The sequence below is a fragment of the Eutrigla gurnardus genome (genome assembly GCF_963514095.1).
Source record: "Eutrigla gurnardus genome assembly, chromosome: 4".
Classification (NCBI taxonomy): domain Eukaryota; kingdom Metazoa; phylum Chordata; class Actinopteri; order Perciformes; family Triglidae; genus Eutrigla; species Eutrigla gurnardus.
In genome coordinates, this window is record NC_139918.1 from 30,391,579 (window position 1) to 30,413,059 (window position 21,481).

At 39.4% G+C, this 21,481-nt stretch overlaps 1 protein-coding gene and 1 long non-coding RNA gene across 2 annotated transcripts in view; one reads left to right on the top strand and one right to left on the bottom strand.

Annotated features, from left to right (window-relative positions):
- The window catches only part of LOC311011814, a 15,055-nt gene extending 8,855 nt beyond the window's left edge, over positions 1-6,200 (top strand). Inside the window, exons 2-4 of the long non-coding RNA XR_014596945.1 lie at positions 3,209-3,295; positions 3,466-3,598; positions 6,137-6,200. This is a non-coding gene — a long non-coding RNA (uncharacterized lncRNA). The remainder of the gene's footprint in view (positions 1-3,208; positions 3,296-3,465; positions 3,599-6,136) is intronic.
- On the bottom strand, positions 5,269-18,631 carry LOC311011811 (myosin-7-like). Its single transcript, XM_084006944.1, has 38 exons — positions 18,612-18,631; positions 16,554-16,762; positions 16,324-16,467; positions 16,086-16,242; positions 15,962-15,989; positions 15,760-15,868; positions 15,508-15,600; positions 15,360-15,423; positions 15,174-15,272; positions 14,972-15,075; positions 14,745-14,883; positions 14,525-14,643; positions 14,289-14,438; positions 14,032-14,202; positions 13,639-13,948; positions 13,311-13,384; positions 12,982-13,187; positions 12,398-12,521; positions 11,877-12,013; positions 11,512-11,767; positions 11,191-11,433; positions 10,451-10,627; positions 10,228-10,373; positions 10,050-10,140; positions 9,549-9,938; positions 9,324-9,450; positions 9,127-9,245; positions 8,853-9,049; positions 8,588-8,771; positions 8,340-8,505; positions 8,134-8,258; positions 7,743-8,051; positions 7,449-7,652; positions 7,065-7,361; positions 6,856-6,960; positions 6,674-6,769; positions 6,433-6,567; positions 5,269-5,404 (listed from the first exon to the last, which is right to left on the bottom strand). The coding sequence occupies exons 2-38, from the start codon at positions 16,752-16,754 to the stop codon at positions 5,384-5,386; spliced, it is 5,817 nt and encodes a 1,938-aa protein (XP_083863070.1). The 5' UTR covers positions 16,755-16,762; positions 18,612-18,631; the 3' UTR covers positions 5,269-5,383.
- Positions 18,632-21,481: the final 2,850 nt, after the last annotated feature.

Here is a 21,481-nt window from a genome sequence, read left to right on the forward strand (position 1 = left end):
GAGAGTGAAGGTGTTGAATTACTTTAAACTAGGGCTGTCAAAAGTTTGATTTTTTTAATCGCGATTAATCGCATTTTGTCCATAGTTAACTCGCGATTAATCGCAAATTAATCGCATTTTTTGGCACATTTTTTTTTCTTCTTCTAAATGTACCTTAATGTATTTTTTTCATATTCTTAATACTTTTAACAACATAAGGGCAAATATACTTGATTTATGAAAATGTTTATTTAACACTTCAAATATCCCCTTACCAAAACATGGGATCAAAACAGGGTTATAAGAATATATCACAAACAATTAAAGTGAACATGTCACAGGAGATAGTGTAACAGGAGATAAGTACAGTATAAGTGCATTGGCTTGCAAGTGATATCTCAGACTGGACGTATTGCTATGGTAGCTCATTTCATACCCACAGTACGCGCAGATGACTTTGGTCTTATCGACTGAACCATCCGGCAGTCTTTTGAAGGTGAATTTGCCGTTCACAAATCGATTTTAAACGCGTGTGGACGCGCCGCTTCCCAGTATTGCAGGCTTGGTGGGCTGCCACTAGAGGATGATTGACAGGCGCTCTCCTTTAAACAACAACTTTTTGCGAGCGTTCGCGAGGCGGCGAGTCGAGCCCGGCGCCTCTGATTAGCATAAAGTAGATTCGATTTATACTTTAGGCAAATGAGGAGCGGCCAACTCGCGCGCCGTCTCTCGACATTCGCCGCGACGCTACCAGAATGCATTGCACGGCTTTTCACATAGACAATGAATGGGACGCGGGGAAACACCGCTGCCTGTTGACACGTACCTTCCCTCTGGATCAAGACTACAGGTGCCACCGACGGCCATAAATCATACAATGCGCGTTTTTTTTTTTTAAATACCGAGCGTTAATCGCGCGTTAAAAAAATTAACGGCGTTAAGAGGATGTTGCGTTAACGCGTTATTAACGCGTTAACTTTGACAGCCCTACTTTAAACCTTTCTTTTTTAGCACCAAAAACAATTATCTCAGTTTTGTCCTCATTTACTTGTAGTAAGTTTTGGCACATCCAGTCTTTGACTTGCTCAATGCACTGGCACAGAAGATCTATGGGGCGATAGTCGTTTGGTGATAGTGCTACATAGATTTGGGTGTCATCGGCATAGCAATGGTGGTCAATGTTATTATTTTGCATGATTTGTCCTAGTGGGAGCATGTAGATGTTGAATAAAGTTGGCCCCAAGATTGAACCTTGGGGGACTCCACACGTTACATTGGTAGGTTCTGATACAAAGTCGCCAATGGAAACAGAATAGTTCCTATCTTGTAGATATGACTTGAACCAGTTTAAGACTGTGCCTGAGAGCCCCACCCAGTTTTCCAACCTGTCCTAGTAGATCAATTGAATTGGACACTAGACCTTTGATTGCCTCATTGCGTCAAGATTTTTTTGTCAAGTCATAAGATATTTTAAAAAGTGCTCTACAGTTTTTTGTTTTTTTAGAACTTTAAGTAACTTAAATAGTTTTTTTTAAGTTTGGCATAGGAAAACATACATTGCTGTAAATTATTTATAATTACAGCATTTGACAACCATCAGGATAAAGGCCTTTTCACACTGGAGTGTAACAAGACTTATGAATTGACTGTGTGATGGTGCAACCTTTTCTTTGATTTACTAATATTCAGTAGTATGAACAGAATTATGACATTGATCACCAAAAGTATCTATTGATTGCATGAGAACAAGTCATTATTTTATTGGTTGGCTTGTTTCTTTTTCTGTATCTGAAATTCACAGAAATCAGAAAAGGCCATGAACAGAAAAAGAGCAGTGGGATTTGTTTAGTTTAGTTTAGTTTGGATTCGGTGTGGATAGCCTCATAGTGATAATTGCATTCAAATTATTAAATTGACATTTGATTTTTTTGCACAACTAATCAGTGTTTGGTCTGAAAAGATTTTAAGGGACAACATGTTAGCTTTGGACATTTTAGGTTTTGCAGATGATGCTATCTTTTATATGTGCAGTATTTATAATCATAAAGATTATTTCTTTCATAATAAAGTCAGTGACTTCACTGTTTTTGTTGGGTTTTTTACTGGTTTTCAGCTCAAGCGCAGATCAAACAAAGGTATTTTAAAATAAATCAATCGTGTATTTAATTATAATTTTGATTATAATTAATAGATTAATTAATGGATTTAAATTAATTACAGACAGAAACAACAATGAATTGTACAACTGCAGGGTCTTCACAGGGAATTGTATTTGTTAAATCAGGCTTTTACATTTTTATGTTAATTTTCAGATTTTGTTTTGTTTTTGTCACTATAGACTGAAAAGATTACTTTTTCTCCTAGGCAATATATCAATACAATAAATAACTTACATACACAACATGTGTACTGAAACAAATTCACATTGTTGTGACCTATACTTGGGCCCTTGGCCTGCTTCTGTTAACGTGACATTGTTTTCTTCCATCTATCCTTGAGCACAAAGATAACTTGTGAAATTCCTGCTGGCTGCCTTTGGGGGCTTGGTGCTACAGAGGACAGCATAAGGGCAGCTTGCGACGCAGGGAGAGGACAGGATTGTATTTTTTCTTTGATTAGCAGTAACAGGTGATAAGACCAAGGGAAAAAAACAAGTGTGTATGGTCTATGATATATACAAAGCAATATTTGATACCATATTTTTTCCATTCTCAAAAATGCTAGATGAGTTTGTACTCTTGAAATTGCTTGCAATGAGTCACATCAACCTGAAGCTACCTAGCACAGAATTTAAAACCAGGTGTTACACAGCAAAACTCACTGGTACCAATGAAATCATACAAAGCACGCTGGCCAGTAATGCAACCGGAACCTCAGCTGTCTTCCTTCAAATCACATCTCACAAGGTCTCATCCCTGCTTGCCTTCAAACTAGAATTCTCATCTCCTGTACTTATCCCTCAATCTATTCCAGGCTCAAGGCTGTCCGTTAAAAGGTCTCATTCCCAGCTGTCCACAGTCCTTGTGTCTCTGACTTTCACAGCCACGTGAGCACATAAGGGAAGGTGTGAGGCACCTTGCTTCACTTAAGTTTGAAACTGGAGCCAGCAAAGCTATTGTTAGTATTTGACTTTGTTGTCATGAAAGGTCACCTCTGAGTGAGCCTTTGAGCTCTGGCGGAGGCAAGGAGGTGATTGTTCACTTGCACTGTCTTCTTCCCATTCATTCAGACTGTGGACCTCTGCATGGACTCAAATCCTGAGTACTGCTTATCTTCTGATGAAGCATTGACTAGGACATGACAAAATAATGGAAAGGTACCGTGTGACAATTTAAAGCTTTGAAGTCTACTTATTTTTGGATGCAAAACTGCCAATCTGTTAAGAGTGATGATGATTTGAAAGCCTGATAGTGTTAGTTTTTGCCACAGTGTACTCTGACTACAAAAATTCTGCTTTGGTTGATAAAACGGTGCTTGATTCATTAGGTCCTTCTTGGAGCACTCTACCCCTGAATACACAGAGTCCAGGTTATCTGTGTCTGTCAAGACCTTAAATGGTCCTCCTTTGTCTGACTTTGAAGAAGATGTTTGTCACACCAGAAAGAATGGTTAAATCAAGGTTAGTAGTTTTAACTTCACTACTCTAGATCTTTCGACTCTGAAATCAACCAAAATTAGGGAAACATTATGAGTTACATTTATGTAAAAAAAAGCAATTATATACCAAACTTTGTGAAAAGAAAATTATATGAGTAGATGTTTATTCACACTACAGCAGTTATTACAGTATTATTTGAGCAGTTTTAAAAGGGGAATTGATGAGGTTGTTTTATTCTCCATATTATATAGAGTATATGTATGTTTTTATGTGTCCATGTTACTGTATGGGATTAGTCCTTTTTATACAAACGTTGCATAGTTAACTTGTCAATTAAAACCACTGTTCTAGACGCTTTCTTATTGCTCATGCTGTCTACCCAGAGCCTCTTCTAATTTTAGAGAGAGCTACTGCAAACTCAAAATAATGTTATGAACTGGTGAGTGACCAGGTATTGAACTAGTCAGGTAAATTCTGTCAAAATACAGTTTACAGTTTCTTGGTTAGCGGGCCCATGTTTACTATTGGCAAAGTAGACTTTCTTCTCAGCTGTATTAGCAAAAGCTACTTTACTGCTTCAGTCAGCTTTTTCCTTGAGACACTGAGGCATCAGCATCCTGCTGTCTGTTCTCTTCATCACATCGTCACTTGTCGGGCTTCTTATTTCAATGTTTCAACTCCAGAAACCTTGCAAATAATTGATTAGTAGTCTTTAATTTGGGGAAATACTATTTCTGTTTATTTTGAATTTGCAATTTTTAGTGTTATAAGAAAAATATCTTACACTTATTGTATTCGAAAGAAAAGGCAAAAACATCAACACCTCACTCATTTATTTACAAACTATGGAGTATTATCAGTATTAAAATAACACAATAGATGTTGTCAGTATTTAAGGCTTGATTGTTGTCCTTGAAAAAGACTCCTTTATCAACTACCTTCCTAACCAAAGTAAAAAACAGAATGAGTGAGCACACTCTGCTGATCATGATGATGAATGATTTGCTAGGTTGGAAAAGTACTGTATGTTATATTATATGTATAAAATATCAGATTATATTTTATATTCCCTCCTAAAAGACTCATAGTTTGAAACCACACATTTTTTTCTCTTCTAATTACTCATAATGAAACAACTTGAGTAAATATGGTATAACATTGTCTTTTCTCAGACAATTTAATGTAAAAGCAACAGACGTTTTAGTCACTGATACACACATGATGTGTTTGGAAATAAGTAAGACTATATACATAAATGAATAACTAAATGAATATATTTATACATAGCATACAAGTTTGAAGGATAATGATTAATTTTACTTCAGCAGAATTTATTTTCTATTCTAGTCTATTTTAATAAAACAGGTTTCAGTTTTTGTTTTCTACTATTTGTTAGTGTCCATTGGAATCACAACAGGTAGTTTACTTTTTTTGTCTGTTTTATACATAATGTTTATCAGACACATATAGTAGTTACAATTATTGAAATGATTGACTATTTAAAAAATCACTTAAGGGTCATAGGTGTGTTGATTTTGGGCCCCAGCTGACATTAAGAAGTATTAGTGGCATAAAAATGTTTTTACAAATCACACATATACACTTCTTTCTTATGCATTTAACCATTAGTTTGTTTTTATTTTGGAAAAAAGTTTAGTTCCCCATAATTATGAAGCACTGGCCATAATCAATGAAAAGTCAAGAAAATGTTTCAGATGCAATTATATTTATTCTACTGAACAAAGAACATGCTTAGGGAGACACCAGGCAGCAGGTGCCTCAGAAACAGTCATTTTTGAGGGAACTTCACTCTTCATCGAGTCCTCTCTGAAATAGAAGAAAGAAAATACAAGGTGTTAACCAGTATCCCCTTATTATATGACTATTATTATTATATTAATTATTAAGAAGGGGATTCTGAATGCAGGAATAAGAACATACAAATAGGACAGACATTGAACTCAAATTGTTGTTAGTTGTTATGGGCCATTAAGTGTGTCGCACTTTGTTGCTCCGCCACCTAGCCAGCAGAGGGGACAGGCGACGTCTGTTAAAACCAATTCCTGGCTTCCCACGGGTCAGGGAATGTCTGGAATATCAGGGAATTACATTTTTTTTTATCCAGACAGGGAAAGTCAGGGGATTTTTTGGGGCCAAATCATGGAATATCAGGGAATTTAGTTGGTAGCAATTGTACATTTTAGTTGCCATTTATGAAAATGTAATATTTCCCACCCTGTATTTTTCTTAACTGGGTTATTTCATGAATCTTCCCTATTTCGTGAGTGTTTTTTATGGTTACTTGGTCGTCAACAACAAATTATAGCAGTGAGAACTTAGTTTTGTACTTGAAGCTCACAAATGTATGGGTTTTAAATACTGTGGCTGATTATTATTATTTTTTTTTTTTTCTTCTTCTTCTACTCAGCACAAAGCGGCCTGTTTTTATTGTTCATTATAGGTCGTGGAAATTCAGCGTTTTAGTCAGTGAGAGTCAGGGAATCTGACATTTGCCTTAGAGTGGGAACCCTGCAATTCATACTTTCTTTCTAATCAAAGGAACTGTCGGTGCCAGGTTTCCGGAATAACAGGCTCGGACCCAAACACAGACAGATGGAGGAGGAGGCACTCTCAAAAATGGCTGCTCTGACCCCCCCACTATGTTGATTTGAATGGGAATATCTGTATAAGTCCTTTTGTATTTCTATGAAGAATAGTCCACGCAGCACCTCATTGTTTTACAGAATGTGAACAATATAATTGCCACTGCTAGCTAACATTTCTTTCTATGAAAGTAAGCAGCGTATTATTACCTTTCCCATTTTTAAATGCATATATAGTATGCGTTTACTGACCTTTGACCCCACATCACGGCTCTTGGCGCGTAGCTTGTTGACCTGAGATTCTGCGATGTCGGCTCTCTCTTCAGCTTCATCAAGGTCATGCTGAATCTTACGAAACTTGCCAAGATTATTGTTGGACTGTTCCTCCTGTAGAACAGAAACGCCACATGTTTTTGCTCATTACATCTTCTCAGATGATGCTTCGTCTCACTGATTAGTTGTAAGTTTTGCATTTGAATTTCACAGAACTTACAGCCTCTTCAGAAGCCCTCTTGTAGGATTTGACCTTAAGCTGGAGTTTGTCCACCAAATCTTGCAGACGTGCTAGATTTTTACGGTCTTCTTCTGTCTAAATTGTGCAAAAACAGTAGTATTATTGATTCATGATTAAATTGTAATAGCATGAACATACTTGTGTTTTAGGTTGATAGTTACCTGATAGGTAAGCTCCTTGATACGTCTTTCATACTTTTTCATTCCCTTTAGAGCTTCACTGGACTTTTTTTGTTCATTTTCCACCTCATTTTCAAGTTCCTTGACCTGCAGGATGTAGTCGCAGCAGAAATCACCCAACACCACATTACTTAATATAGACCGGCTAATTATTTGAATTATCTAAAGCCAAAGAGACAATGTATACTCACCCGGGCCTCCAGCTTCTGCACCTGCTTCTTGCCTCCCTTCAAGGCGATCTGCTCGGCTTCATCCAGACGGTGCTGCAGGTCTTTGATGGTTTGCTCCATGTTCTTCTTCATACGTTCCAGGTGAGCGCTGGTGTCCTGCTCTTTCTTCAGCTCCTCTGCCATCATGGCAGCATCAGTAATGGCCTTCTTGGCCTTCTCTTCAGCGTTTCTGCACTCCTGCACAGCATCTTCCACTTCTGTCTGAAGCTGGGCTGTATCGGCTTCCAGCTTCTTCTTGTGATTTATCAGGCTGGTGTTCTTGTTTTACATAAACAGTAGAATTTGCATTTTGACTGCGATGTAATACAAACCTGCTAGAACATATTGATAATAACTACGTCTTACCTGTGAGTGCAGTAGCTGCACTCTTTCACTAACATCCAGCAGCTCTTGCTCAGCAAGTTTGCGACATCTCTCAGTTTGCTCCAGAGCAGCCCTGAGCTCCTCCACTTCAGCCTGAAGCAAGTTGTTGCGTCTCTCAATGATGGCGTTGTTTTCCTTCAGATCATCATTGGCTCGAAGAGAGTCATCAAGCTGGAGCTGAGCATCCTTGAAGATGAAATAAAGAATTTTAGTTTTGAGTAATTTACAGGAAAGCAATTTGATAATATTAACTGTTAATTACCAGTTCATTCGTACCTTCAGATGTGCATGAACAGCCTTGAGCTGTTTCTGGGCCTCAGCTGCCTGCCTGTTGGCCTGGCTGAGCTGGATCTCCATCTCATTCAGGTCTCCTTCCATCTTCTTCTTCAAACGGAGAGCCTCGTTCCTGCTGCGAGTCTCGGCCTCAAGAGAGCTCTGAAGAGTGTCCACAATTCGCAGTTGGTTTCTCTTTGCTTGCTCCATCTCTTCATCTTTCTCGGCCAGCTTGCGCTCAATTTCAGCCTTAATCTGGTTGAACTCGAGCTGGGCTCTGAGAATCTTCCCTTCCTCGTGCTCCAGTGAGGCCTATCATGAAATTAAGAGTGAAAGTTAATATCACTTATTATTATCAGTTATCAAAAAATGTTCATATGGTCACTCGACATACCTCTGCTTCCTCCAGAGCTGTTTGTATCTCACACTTCTCTTGGTCCAACTGTTTTCGAATCTTCTCAAGCTCATGAATACTCTTTCCACTCTCACCGATTTGCTCAGTGAGGTCAGATATTTCCTCTGAGAAATCAATGTAACTTTATCAGCGGTTTAGTCACTGAAGCATTCTGCAATTGAGGCGAAAGCTGGTGTTACACCTACCCTGCAGATTCTTATTCTCTCGCTTCATGGTTTCCAGATGTTCAAGAGATTCTTCATAGGAGTTCTTCAGTTTGAAGAGCTCGGTGCTCAGAGACCTGGCTTCTTTCTGAGAGCTCTCCAACTCTGTTTGAGACTCTTCATACTTCTGTTTCCATTCTGCCAACACCTGAAATATGGATGCATAAACGTCAATATACTTTAATTCTCAATAAAAAATAGCAAAAATGCCTCTTTTTCTAAAATTCAACCTTATCAAAGTTTCTTTGCTTCTTGTCCAGAGCAGCAGCCGCAGCATTCGACCTCTCCACGTCCACCATGAGATCTTCAATCTCATTCTGCAGCCTGTGTTTGGTCTTCTCCAGAGACGAACATTTAGCGTTCACTGCTTCAACAGCCTCCTCAGCATCCTGCAGACGCTGAGCCAGCTTCTTTCTGCATTATGATCGAATTCATTCAGGTTTAGTTGCTATTAAATCTTATTTTGTTGTTTGGATGAAAATAGAATTCACTCACTTAGCCTCCTCCAGCTCCTCGGTTCTCTGGATGGCATCAGTTTCGTACTTGGTTCTCCACTGAGCCACCTCAGAGTTGGCCTTGGACATGCTGCGCTGCAGTTCAGCCTTGGCCTCCTGCTCCTCCTCATACTGCTCCCTGAGCAGGTCACAGTCATGACGAGCAGACTGCACGGCATGGGCTAACGCATTCTTGGCCTGGAATTATAGCATATCTTATTGCATCTTTATGTATCATCATCTGTACTAAGTTCTCACTGGTATTTGGCTGCTACCTTAACTTCCTCCTCTAGCTGTCTTTTAAGGTCTTCAATCTGTTGAGTGTGGGACTGTTTTCCTCTGGTTAATTGAGACACCAGGGAATCCTTCTCTTCAAGCCGCCTTGCAAATTCACCTAATTTTAATTAAAGAATAAAATGAGTACTTAATAGAATAATAGAACTTAATAATATGAAAATAATTAAGCACATACCATTCTCAGTTTGAAGCTTTGCTTTCTGCATGGAGAAGTCATTGATTGTACGCTGTCCCTCTTCAGCCTTTATTTTGTATTCATTCATCTGATCTTCCACAGACCTGCACATTTTCTCCAAATTATTCTGAAAACAAGAAAGCATTAAACATTGCAGAAGGAATAAAGTGGATTTTACAATAACAAAATAAAATGTTAATGAATCCATGAGTCGAAGTAATTAACCTTCGTCTTCACAATATGTTCCATATTGGAGACCACATCATCCAGCTCCAGTCTGAGCTCACTCTTCTCCTTCTCCAGTTTCTGCTTGACTCTCTGCAGGTTATCAATCTGCTCTCCCAGGTCAGCCACACTGTCAGCTTGTTTCTTCCTGAGTGTGGCAGCAGTGGCTTCATGCTGCAGAGTGGCCTCTTCAAGGTCCCTCCGGAGTTTGTGAAACTCAGCCTCCCTCTTCTTGTTCATCTCAATCTGGGCAGATGTTGCTCCACCAGCCTCCTCCAGCCTCTCACTGATCTCCTCCAGCTCTCTGGCCAAGTCTGCTCTCTGCTTCTCCACCTTGGCTCGGGCAGCTCGCTCTGCCTCCAGCTCTTCCTCCAGCTCCTCAATGCGGGCCTAGACCACAATGAATGCAAAATCGTAAATGGAATATTATTGTTTTTCTTTTGTGATTAATTGCGGTCTTAAACTGTCATATTCATGCATGCATCCTATTTAAATTGTTACCTGCAACTCCTTCAATTTTTTCTGGAGCTGGGCACTCATCACTTGTTCATCTTCTATTTTACCATTGAGTTGGCTCATTTCAAAATCTTTCCTGTAGATAAAAACATCATGTAAAATGTACCATAGAACACAAACTTTTTCAATCTATTCGTCTTCATATGTACAGTGTTGATTTTACTTTTTCAGCCTCTCTTCAAGTTGCTGCTTGTCATTTTCCAGGTCCATGACACTCTCTTGAGATAACTTTAGGTCTCCTTCAAGCTTTCGCTTTGCTCTCTCAAGGTCCATACGCACTTTCTTCTCCTGCTCTAGAGAGCCTTCAAGCTGTGGGCCATAATAAATAACTTGTTAGTCATTATTTAATTTTAGATATAAATCTAGCTGATCTTTTATATCCTCACATCATCCACTTGCTGCTCCAGCTTGGTCTTGGCCTTGGTCAGAATATTGACTTTGTCTTCTTCACACTGCAGATCATCCAGTGTTTGCTGATGAGCTTCCTGTAAGGCTTTCTTTTCCTTGGTCAACTTGGCAATGATTTCTTCCAAAGCAGCCAGCTCCTCGACCAGGTTCTTCACCTGTTACAAGTTAAATTTGTCACAAAAATGAGTGATCTGTAAACACAGTCAGCAAAGGCAGCAGGAGTAGTAACCTGTTGAAATGTTAGTTAGATTACGTCTTTTTATATATTTTAGTTATTCCGTGTCTCTGTCAAACTCTAAAACCAGAGTTGGTGGCTTTGATGATTTTTACTTTGTTTCTGTCGTGTTTTTTACAACGATCACCAAGGTAAAATTACTTTTGTCTGACTGGAGTCTGGTGGCTTTGAGGAGACCATATTCATTTTATATTTTGTGTTTTGATAAATTATAATAACTGGCCCAATCCCTGTTGATTTTTTCTATTGCATATTCACTCGATAGCATTGAACCCCAAAATGGACAAAAAGTTGCATGTCCATCTGTGTGTCATGTTTTCATCTCTGCTGATAAATACTACTGCAGATGTGTTGGTCACATGGATCAATTCCCACTCCCTAACCCTAACCCTTCGCACTGAAGACAAAAGCCAGATGTTATTGGGTTTTTGGTCCAGTGGGAAAGAGGCTCCAGAGACTGTAAAGACATTTTATATTTTATACCTTGTTCTCGGTGGCGTGCTTCTCTTTCTCCACTTTAGCCAGAGTTAACTCCAAGTCATCAATGTCTTTCTTCAGCTCAGAGCACTCGTCCTCCAGCTTCCTCTTCTTCGCAGTCAGTTCAGAGTTCATCTCCTCCTCGTCCTCCAGTCTTTCTGTCAGCTCTTTGGCTTTTGCCTCGAGTTGAATCTTGCTCTTGATCAGCCCCTCACATCTTTCCTCAGCATCACCCAGATTATCTTGCTCCTGTCAAACATTTGATCTCATTAGCGCATACCTTAATGACATTTTCAGAGGAGAATGGCAGTGAAGCAGCAGTCTCACCGCTTGAACTTGGAGCTGCAGGTCATTCTTCTCCTGGAGAAGAGAAACCATTTTCTCCTCCAGTTCCTTTCTGCGAGCTTCAGATTTAGCGTAGGCCTCTTTCAGCTTCAGGAATTCTTCCTTCATGTTGGCCATCTCCTTCTCATTCTCTGCTGATTTCAACAGAGGTTTGATCTTGAAGTACAGCTTCATCCAGGGCCAATTCTTGACCCCCATGAAGGCACGGATGTTCCACTGGATCACAAGTAGTGAGTCCCTGTGAACATTGATTCATAAAGATGCTGTAATATTGGGGAGGAATTATTTCCTGTGTACAAGGTCTGTATAATTTCAATTTCTGCATGTATTGTATTTAGTGCATGTACCTGCGTTCTACAATCTTCTGGAATTCAATTCTTGCGAGAAGACCTCGTGACCTTGCCTGGATCCTTGTGATGATAAGAGCTAAGCGGTCATCTCGCATCTCCTCCAGTAGACCAAGTAGCCCAGCTTTGAAGAACACCTGAATTTTGTAAACAGTTGAGATCAGCGGTCGGCTACCAAGCACAAGAGAATCCCACGTTTGGGATTGTGTTTGTGTTTTGATGGAAGATGGCTAAATATATTCAATTTGCTGTGTGGTATCACAGAGATAGTATTCATTTGAATGAAAGGAGGTGTAGTCCAACAAAGTGATACTCCATGTTTGTCTCAAGTTAAAGGTGCGGTGTGTGGGATTCGGCTCCATCTAGTGGTGAGGTTGCAGAATGTGACTTCTGCCTTGTGCCATGTATGTAGGAGAACTATGACCTACTTTTACTATTATTATTATTGTATACATAAACCTGCACAGCTGCTTATATGCTTAATGCTATACATTTTTTAAATGTATGTCACCCATACTTACCTTGGTGTGCCCCAGTTTGTACTGGTTGTGGTCTATATCCAAGGAGCCCAAAAGCTTTTCTGAAGCTTTTTTGTTATCGATGAACTGTCCCTCAGGGATAGCATTTGGGTTCAAAATGCGGTATCTTTGCAATGACAATAAAAGAAAATTGTAGTTTTATTTCATGTCATGTAAAATATCAAACCAATAACATATGTCCAACTACATAATTAGCACTGGTAGATTGGTGAATGTATCATTGGGTGACAAATTAAATAAATAAAAGTCACGTAGAGCAAAATAACAAATGCAAACAGGTTATGAAGATTCACTGAATAGTTTGATTGGTGTCAAAATAATGTGAATCATATACAATGATAGATTTTCATGAGCAATGTGGGAGATGGCACTTCTCTCTACATCATCAAAACACTAAATGGGGCAGTATCTTATGGCAGACTGGTGTCTGTCCCTCCATCTGTGTGCCTGAAACTTCAAGAATCAGCAGTATGACAAGGCATCTTGAAAAAATGTGGAGGACCTTATGTTAGTTTTTTGTCTTTAATGTGTCACCCATCTCTAAATCTGACAGAACCTCTGTGTACCTCTGTTTGAAATCTCCATAGAGGATCCTGTTGGGGAAGCCCTTTCTGCAGATCCTGATGCCTTCCAGCACACCGTTACAGCGCAGCTGGTGCATCACCAGAGGGTTCTCCATGGCCCCAGGAGTCTTGGTCTCATTGGGGATGATGCAGCGTACAAAGTGAGGGTGAGTAGACCTCAAGTTGGTCATCAGCTTGTGCAGGTTCTCCTGTGGAGGTCATTAAACCATCTCTTTAACACCCAGTTTATGTCGAGCTTGTAGAATGTAAAATTCATTCTCAGTAATTGTTTTGCATGCAGCCATTCTCACATATTTATGTGTTTTACTAACCCTGTGCAAGGCAGACACAGTCTGGAAGGATGAACCCTTCTTCTTGGCTCCTTTGCCACCCTTTCCACTTTCAGCTATAAACCAGTGTAAAACTCATTAAATTAGCATCAACACACACAGGCATTAATTATTCAAGATTTCTGTTCTCGGTGTGCCAAATGTAGTACATTCAGTTTATTCCTACCTAATCTATAGAAACAAATTCTGCATTTATATGCAGAATCTGGAGGCAACCAGACAATATTTTCGTATCAGAAGAGTTCTGGTTGCCATTTGTTGTCCGAGCTGTAAAGACCAATCATGTTGAATGAGCTGCACTATTTCCTACCTGTTTCTGCTCCAGCATAATTTGCAAAGAGCACACCTAAAAGCTTGAGACTAGACTTCTGGTAGAGTCCCACAACGGTCTCATTCAGGGGATCCTTGTTCTTCACCAGCCAGTTGTTGATATTATAGTCAACTGTTCCAGCATAGTGAACCAGGGAGAAGTGGGCCTCTGGTCTTCCTTTGACAATTCTTGGCTTCTGGAAGTTGGCAGATTTCCCCAGATGGTTGTCATAGAGCTTAGCTTTAAAGGTGGCATCGGAGGCTTTGGGGAACATGCACTCCTCTTCAAGGATGGACATGATACCCATGGGCTGAAGGGACAACATATAAGTTGTTATAAAATACCACTTTTGTATTTATTTGTATTCATGAACATGTGATAATCCAGTCTCACCTTTTCAATGAGGTCAATACAGGCCTGCAAGTCCATACCAAAATCTATGAAAGTCCATTCAATGCCCTCTTTCTTGTACTCTTCCTGCTCCAGCACAAACATGTGGTGGTTGAAAAACTGTTGCAGTTTTTCATTGGTGAAGTTGATGCACAGCTGCTCGAAGGTGTTGAACTGTAATGAAATGGCCCCCAGACTTAACACTTTCTCCTTAAACCTAAGAATACTTCATATAAAGTGTGTAATCTTTCCAAACTCACATCAAAGATCTCAAATCCAGCGATGTCCAGCACACCAATGAAGTACTGGCGTGGCTGCTTGGTGTCCAGGGATTGGTTGATCCTCACCACCATCCACAGAAACATCCTCTCATACACTGATTTAGACAGTGCACCAACTGCATAGGACACCTAAAAAGGAGATACAAGAGAAACACCTTTGTAAAATAGTTTGGACTTTAATTTGGAATTGAACAAAAAAATATATATTTCTTCACCTGAGCAACCGTTTGTCCCTTGGTGACCCACTCGTTTCCTACTTTGACTCTTGGGTGGAGGAGACCTTTGATGAGGTCGGCAGAGTTTAGACCCATCAGGTATGCAATTTTGTCCGAAACTGTTGAGAAATTGGGACATTAATCCATCAAAGGTTCTTGATGCCTTTCAAGGTTCATTCATTCATCCCTGATTCCTTCAGCATCTCTGGCTGTCTCCCACCTTCAGTGCCGTCAGCTTCTGCCTGCTCCTCACGCTGCTTCTGCTTGAACTTCATATTTCCATGATGCATGATGGCACCAGTCATTTTATAAATGCCGTTTTTTTCTTCTTGCGTGAAACCGAGCACATCAAAGGCGTCCTGAAAAGAGTGATCGATAAGACATTTCTGGCATCGTAAAAGTTAATGCATGAATACATATTTGACTTGGTTTGAATATCCATCTCACATCAGTGGCCATCAGCTCTTCAGAGTCATTGATGGAGGCCACTGTTGTCTCTCCTTGGGAGATGAAGGCGTAGTCATAGGGGTTGTTGGTAATGAGCAACATTTCTACGGAGGGAATGAAAATAACGGCTTTAAATATCTCTCTGTATTCAAATACACTAATAATGCTCATGAGATTAACAGCATTTTTGTTAAATATATACCCAGAAGTTCAGGCTTTTTCTGAGACAAGATCTGGTAGAAAATGTGGTAGTCTCTCTCAGCTTTGAGCTGGAAAGTCACACGAGACTTTTCCAAAAGGTCTGTAAGAGAAATTTGTTGTTATTGTTGCACACTGATAAACCAAGTGGTAATACCTTCAAATGTGTTAAATAAACAAAGTTACTTACAAGTTTCAATATCAGCAGAGGCCAGCTTTCCCCGGTTATCAAAATGAATGCGGATAAATTTACCCTGAGACAAAGAGAGCCACTCATTTTAGTTCAGTTGATTCTCTTCAATTTAGAAATGACTGTTTGCAATCCCAAAGTTACTCACAAATCTTGAGGAGTTGTCATTCCTGATGGTCTTGGCATTCCCGAAGGCCTCCAATGCAGGGTTAGCCTGGATGATTTGATCCTCCAGGGTACCCTGATTATGTTTTATAGATACAACTTCAGTTGAAATAAAGTTCAAGTAAAATTGCAAGCATGTATTTCAGCTTTTAGGACTTAACTAAAAATGAAGTTCAGTTGTGCTTTACAACTGATACTTTGCAAAAATTAATTGATTATATATTGAAGTTTGGACCTTCTTTTCTGAAGCTAGATCTTTCTTCAAACCAGGGGCAGCAGCGATGCTGGCAAAGTACTGAATGACACGCTTGGTGTTGACAGTCTTTCCAGCCCCGGATTCTCCGCTGAATGGCAGAGACACAGAAAGTTTTAGTCCAAGACTGATGACCGTTAACCACTAAAGAGATTTTCTTTTTCCTTTTGGCTGTGTGACTTACGTGATAAGGATTGACTGGTTTTCTCTGTCTGATAGCAAGAGAGATTTTCAAATTATCAGGAAAAAATGGAATGATGTCAAGATTGAATATTTAAAGAAAATCAAGCTTCAGGTAGATAATTTACCTGACAGCATGTACTGGTAGGCGTTGTCTGAGATGGAGAAGATGTGAGGAGGAGCTTCGGTCCTCTTCTTTCCTCTGTAGGCAACAACCACCTCCTGGTTGTAGACAGGCAGCCCCTTGTAGGGGTTGACAGTCACACAGAAGAGCCCAGAGTAGGTCTGTTGGATAATGAGAGGGTTAGTGGTTTCAGATGCTGCGATGTCTTATTAGGAGAGTTACACATCAGGCAATGATCTTACATAAATCATCCACGCTGCGTAACGCTCTTTGAGGTTAAACAGGACAGCGGGCTCATGGAGGAAGGTGAACATCGCCATGTCTTCAATTTTATCAAACTTTGGCGGGTTCTGAGGGTGTACATCACACTCCTTCACTGTGACAGTCTGCAGAAAGAAAAAAAAACATTTTTACAGTCACTGACCAAACGAGATGCCCCTCTAAATATGTATGTCAGCTCAAAAGTATCTACCTTTCCAAATTCAGTATTAGCGGTGACTTTGTCACCGTCACGACTGGTGATGGAAGCTTTGACGTATTCAACCTCGGGGTCGGGAACGAAGCACTCCTTCTTCATGTCAAATATACGAGTTTGCGCTTCTAGACGCTCCTTATCTGACTTCCTAAGAAAAAAAGCAGCGGGCCCAAACTCTGCCATGACGGCGTCACCCATTTTTCAACCTGAAAATAAAACGGCTGTTACTGCTTGTTTTTTTCTTTTGTTAAAAAACATTTTTTTTACATAATGAAAGTGGGAAATGTACAAAATAATATTTATAATCATTGTCCTGTCAATGTACATGTACTATTCAAAACGTTTTATCTTTTACCTTTTAATAAATGGATGCACCCCCTAAAGTTAGAGTTACAGACATGCATGTGGTTAAAATTAGATATGTCAGCCTTTTTGATAACCAATAACGACAATAATACTCGGGTCTGGGCCTCCAGACGCTCCTTGTCGGACTTTCTCAGAAAAGAAGAGGCGATCCCAAACTCTGCCATGGCGGCGTCACCCATGTTTCAACCTGTCAGATTTATAAATGTTCAGTCCTTACTTAGTATTGTCATAAACATTTACCTTATTCTTTGCCTGAACTAGGGCGTTATCGCACATTTTGTAATCTTTCTTACGTTTTAGAGCGGAAGTGCGATAACTTTGTACTTGGTTAGTGTCACCAGCATCATTGTCCTTTATCCTTGAAAACTTTGTCACAGGCAACAATGGTGCAGGCACACCCAATTGAATAGTTCACTTGATGGCTGGGTGTCTCCAGGGCTCACTTGTCCCCCCCTAAAGCTGCTAATGCCTCTCAAGGTGTTGGTTAAATACCTAAATGCCCCACAAGTCAGTTAGAACTGAAGAAGCCTCTTGGATTTGATGAGAAACATCTTTAAAAAAACGAAATTCAAGGATTATCAAAACCTGGATGGCTGAGAACCATGACAGACTTATTCTCCTTTAATTCCCCAAATAATGTTTTTAAAGCTTTCAAGCTGTTGTTAAGTTTACAGTATTTTCAGGCAAGAAAGTAACCATAAAAATGTCAAATATGTGATAAGTTCATCCAAATAATGCCTATTTAAAAATGTAACTCACTGTTTTTGGACCTGTGAGGAGCTTCTGGCTCACATCACATGTCAACATTGTTTTTGTAAATACGCCATCTGCCAGAAGGGGCAGAAAAACTACATGTTTAACCATGTGGTATTAAAATGGGATCGGATGGGTGTGCTACAGTACAACCAACCAATAGCTGCAGTGTAGCTGCTGAATGTTCCCAAGTAGCAACATTATTTACAACGCTACTAGCGCTAAAAAACGGAAGAACTAATAAATACTGTTTCATGCAATACATTAGCCAATACCATACCACATGTGCAATAATGAAGAGGTGTCTGTACTCTGCTCTTAATCTAGGGTTGTGCTGACTGATGTCATTGATGGCTGAGCCAAACATCCAAACCGACACCGAGGTGCAGGTTTGCGGTGGTGCTGATAGCATTTAGTACATCCTTAAAAAGCAATCCTTCTGATTCATCATCGGTGCAGATTTTACCAACTGGAGGTTTACAATAGGGCTGTCACAAGCAATCCCAAAACAATTATTGTCATGCTTTTGGATAGTTGTAACTGCGTATTGTTTCTGCACAGCAGACATCCATAAAGGTGACGGAGAAAGAGAGCTACAGTTAAAAAACGCACTTATTTTAACAGCCTATGGAATTCCTGGCGAAAAGAACATCACGATTGATCAGATGACAGGACTTCCTATATATATATATATAGCTCCTGTATCGGGTTTAGAGCCCCTTTTGTCTCATGAATCAGATGACTCACACAGCCGCAGTCCTCAGCACTCAGGAATCAAGTTGCCTGAATATGAATTTATATGACTCTAAACCATGTCTTCATCATGTGTCAACACAATTTCAACAACTGTTCCTAAACAAACAAACAAACTATACTGTAAGTCTTATTGTAGTCATGATGAAAGACTTTTCACTTAAAATAAAAAGTGGGTTTTACCTAGGGTTGGTAGCTGCTCAAAGTAGACCAGGGTCAGTCGGAGCTTGCTATTCATAAAACATAAAAAACATGATTCCATTATAAGTGCCATCCCATCACCAGCAAAGTCAATGATATTCATTTCACACAAAAGTATGTCCCATCCCATTCCACTTATCTAAATCTTGCTTACCTTTGACTCTCAACCTTTAATCGAGTGAAGTGATGAGCCCTGTAGCCGACAGCAGCCCTCCCTCCATTAATAAAGGTTGTTTATCCACCAAATATGGGATGCATTTTTGGAGAAAGGTTGCATACAAAAAAAATGCCTCTCCTCCTTATTGGGCAGGATATAGTGCTGCTATTTGTTGCTTTCACCTTGTGACAAACAAGGCGAGGACAATACATGGTGCAAAGAAAGGGGAGGGGAAGAGTTGTGGATCAGGGACAAGCTTGATATCAAGTGACTCTTATTTTTATTCAGATAAATCATCGCGGCTCATTGTATTTAATTTCTTACTTGGCTTGAATAAGTTAGATCTGTTTAGTGTGATTTCATAGTTATATATAATATGTAAGGGCATTTCAATGTTTAACTTAAATAATATACATTTTTGTTGTTTGTTTTATGTTTTTACTATATTACTTTGCATGATGGATGTACTGAACTGACAGCTAGTAACACGATGCTGTTAGGTGTTAGAATCTGCTTCTGTTACCCTTTTTGACAACCAGAACTGAAAAACTGGAAATTAAATTAAAACAAAAGCAGGGCTTTTTTAACAATACTTTTTAATTTACATTCATATGGGAAGACAAAAATAATTTAATTAAAACAACAGGATCCACTTTTTTCCCCTAACGATTCTTTGCCAGCGTCGCAGCTGTTGAAGAGTGAGAGCTTAAGGTCAGGGACATTAAATTATCACTCATCACAGTTCTGCCCCGGCTAGGTCGACACCCTTTGTCCCATGGTGTCGTCATGGCATTGTTCCCTCTCCTTGAGGCCTCGTGGACAAAGATAACCCTGTGAAATTCTTGGCGGGATTTTTTCTCTGTGATTGAGGGCGGCGATATAGCAGAAGTGCAGTCTGGGGGGAACAGGTGCACGGCACTGAAAATATACCCAGAAACTGCCCTTGATTCTACACCCCCAGTTTGATTTTTATTCCATTATGGAATGTAGTTTTTTATTTACGTAGGTTGTTTGAATCCATGGCCTTTTCTGAGTCTAATGTAACATCAATGGAAAACACATTCTAATGAACACCACATGTTTTGTCCTAAATGAGTGTAGTTATGTGTCCACTCGCACCCCTTGTGAGACATTGTGAGAATTTGCTTTCACATTGTTGGACTCATTCTCATCCTCAGCTGTCCAAATCCCCATTGAAATCGCCATGTGTGTTTTGCCCCCCCCCCCTCAGACTTGCAACCAGAAAGGTAATGCCACTAATTTTGGCGGTGAACATCTTTGGAAAGGACAAATGGTGTCACCTTGATCGGCTATCGTTGCTGTTGTCTGCTAGTTAATCCTAAAGTATCTCCAAAGACCACACAGTTATGCATGCTAAGCAGTTGACGCAGAGGCGGCTATACTGTAGCACAGAGGTAATGACATTAAAAAGGTTAAGACTGTAGAGTCGGCAGGAGAAACACATAAAGCCATGGCTTACGTAGTTTTGTTAGCGTTAATATGTGCATGACAAAGAATAACACTATGCAATTTATTTACCATCCTGTAATCTCTTTGCAAAGGTCTAAAACCTAGGAAGGACAGGGCCAAGGTCAGGATGCAGTGATGGTGTCCAACTGATGTCCAGCTGAAGTCCCCCCTTAACTTAGACCCCGAGAACAACCTGAGCATCCGTCACTCACTCTGTGCTGCTGCTTTGTGCCACAATGAAGTACGGTAAGCCTGTCATAGATTCAACTGGGAGGTAGATTTAGTGTAAACAATGCTTATTCAATTTTGTTCATTTTAATTAGATATTTCATTTAATTTCATCTTTGTATTTGTTTATATTGTATTTTATTTAATTATGTATTCAAGGATAATGTATTGTCATTATGTGACACAAGGATGCACAGTGACATTGTATATAGTTATTATTGTACATTTTAAAATCGGTAATTTTGTTGACTATTTAAAACAGTTCAAACTCATAATGATTGCATGCTAACCTAAGCAATAGTCAACACTCAGTGTTGCATTGTTTTACTGCATGTAACATAATCCAGCTGGGTGATATGGTTTGAAATTATTATAACGTTATTAAAATACATGTATTTCTTAACAATATTTCAGTGAGTGTTCAAATGAACAATAGAACATAAATTTGAACAAAAAAAATCATGATAATGTGTTAGAGTACATTGCCATGATATAAGTCTGCTGACATTTTATATAAGTAAGTGAATTGTGCCGTATATTTGGTGTTATGTCAAATCCTCCCCTCACACGTATCAGTGTAATAGTTTTTTGTCTTTTTGACTAATACACACAAGAAGAGAACCTTTTACCTTTAGTTAGGTGCTTAAAATGACGACTAATTTACCTACAAATAAACATTTCCACATCTTTCTATAGAGATTCCAAACCCCTCCACCCAGTCATATTACATTCTTAATATAACATTCATTAAAACAATACTCCATCCACGTAGAAGGATATTTTTTGTTAACCTGAAGTTACCTGTTATTCCGCAAAAGCTCTTGGTGTTTATAGTGTAGTAATTTGTAGAAACAAAGTTTTCTTTTGTGTAAAAGGTTGTGTCACTGTGATAAACACACGTCATAATTACAAGACTTTCAATGTGTAGTATCTGAACAAGATAGAATTGAGTACTAGTGAGTCTGTAAGATATAAAGATAATATGTAGTTCAGTGTT

Excerpts from the sequence above, each read along its gene's own strand:
- LOC311011811 (XM_084006944.1), bottom strand. The coding sequence starts at position 16,754 with ATGGGTGACGCCGTCATGGCAGAGTTTGGGCCCGCTGCTTTTTTTCTT. Across the intron at positions 14,439-14,524 it reads AGGGACAAACGGTTGCTCAG|GTGTCCTATGCAGTTGGTGC; the intron begins GTGAAGAAATAT and ends TCTCCTTTTTAG. Across the intron at positions 13,385-13,638 it reads TTATGCTGGAGCAGAAACAG|CTGAAAGTGGAAAGGGTGGC; the intron begins GTAGGAAATAGT and ends ACTGGTTTATAG.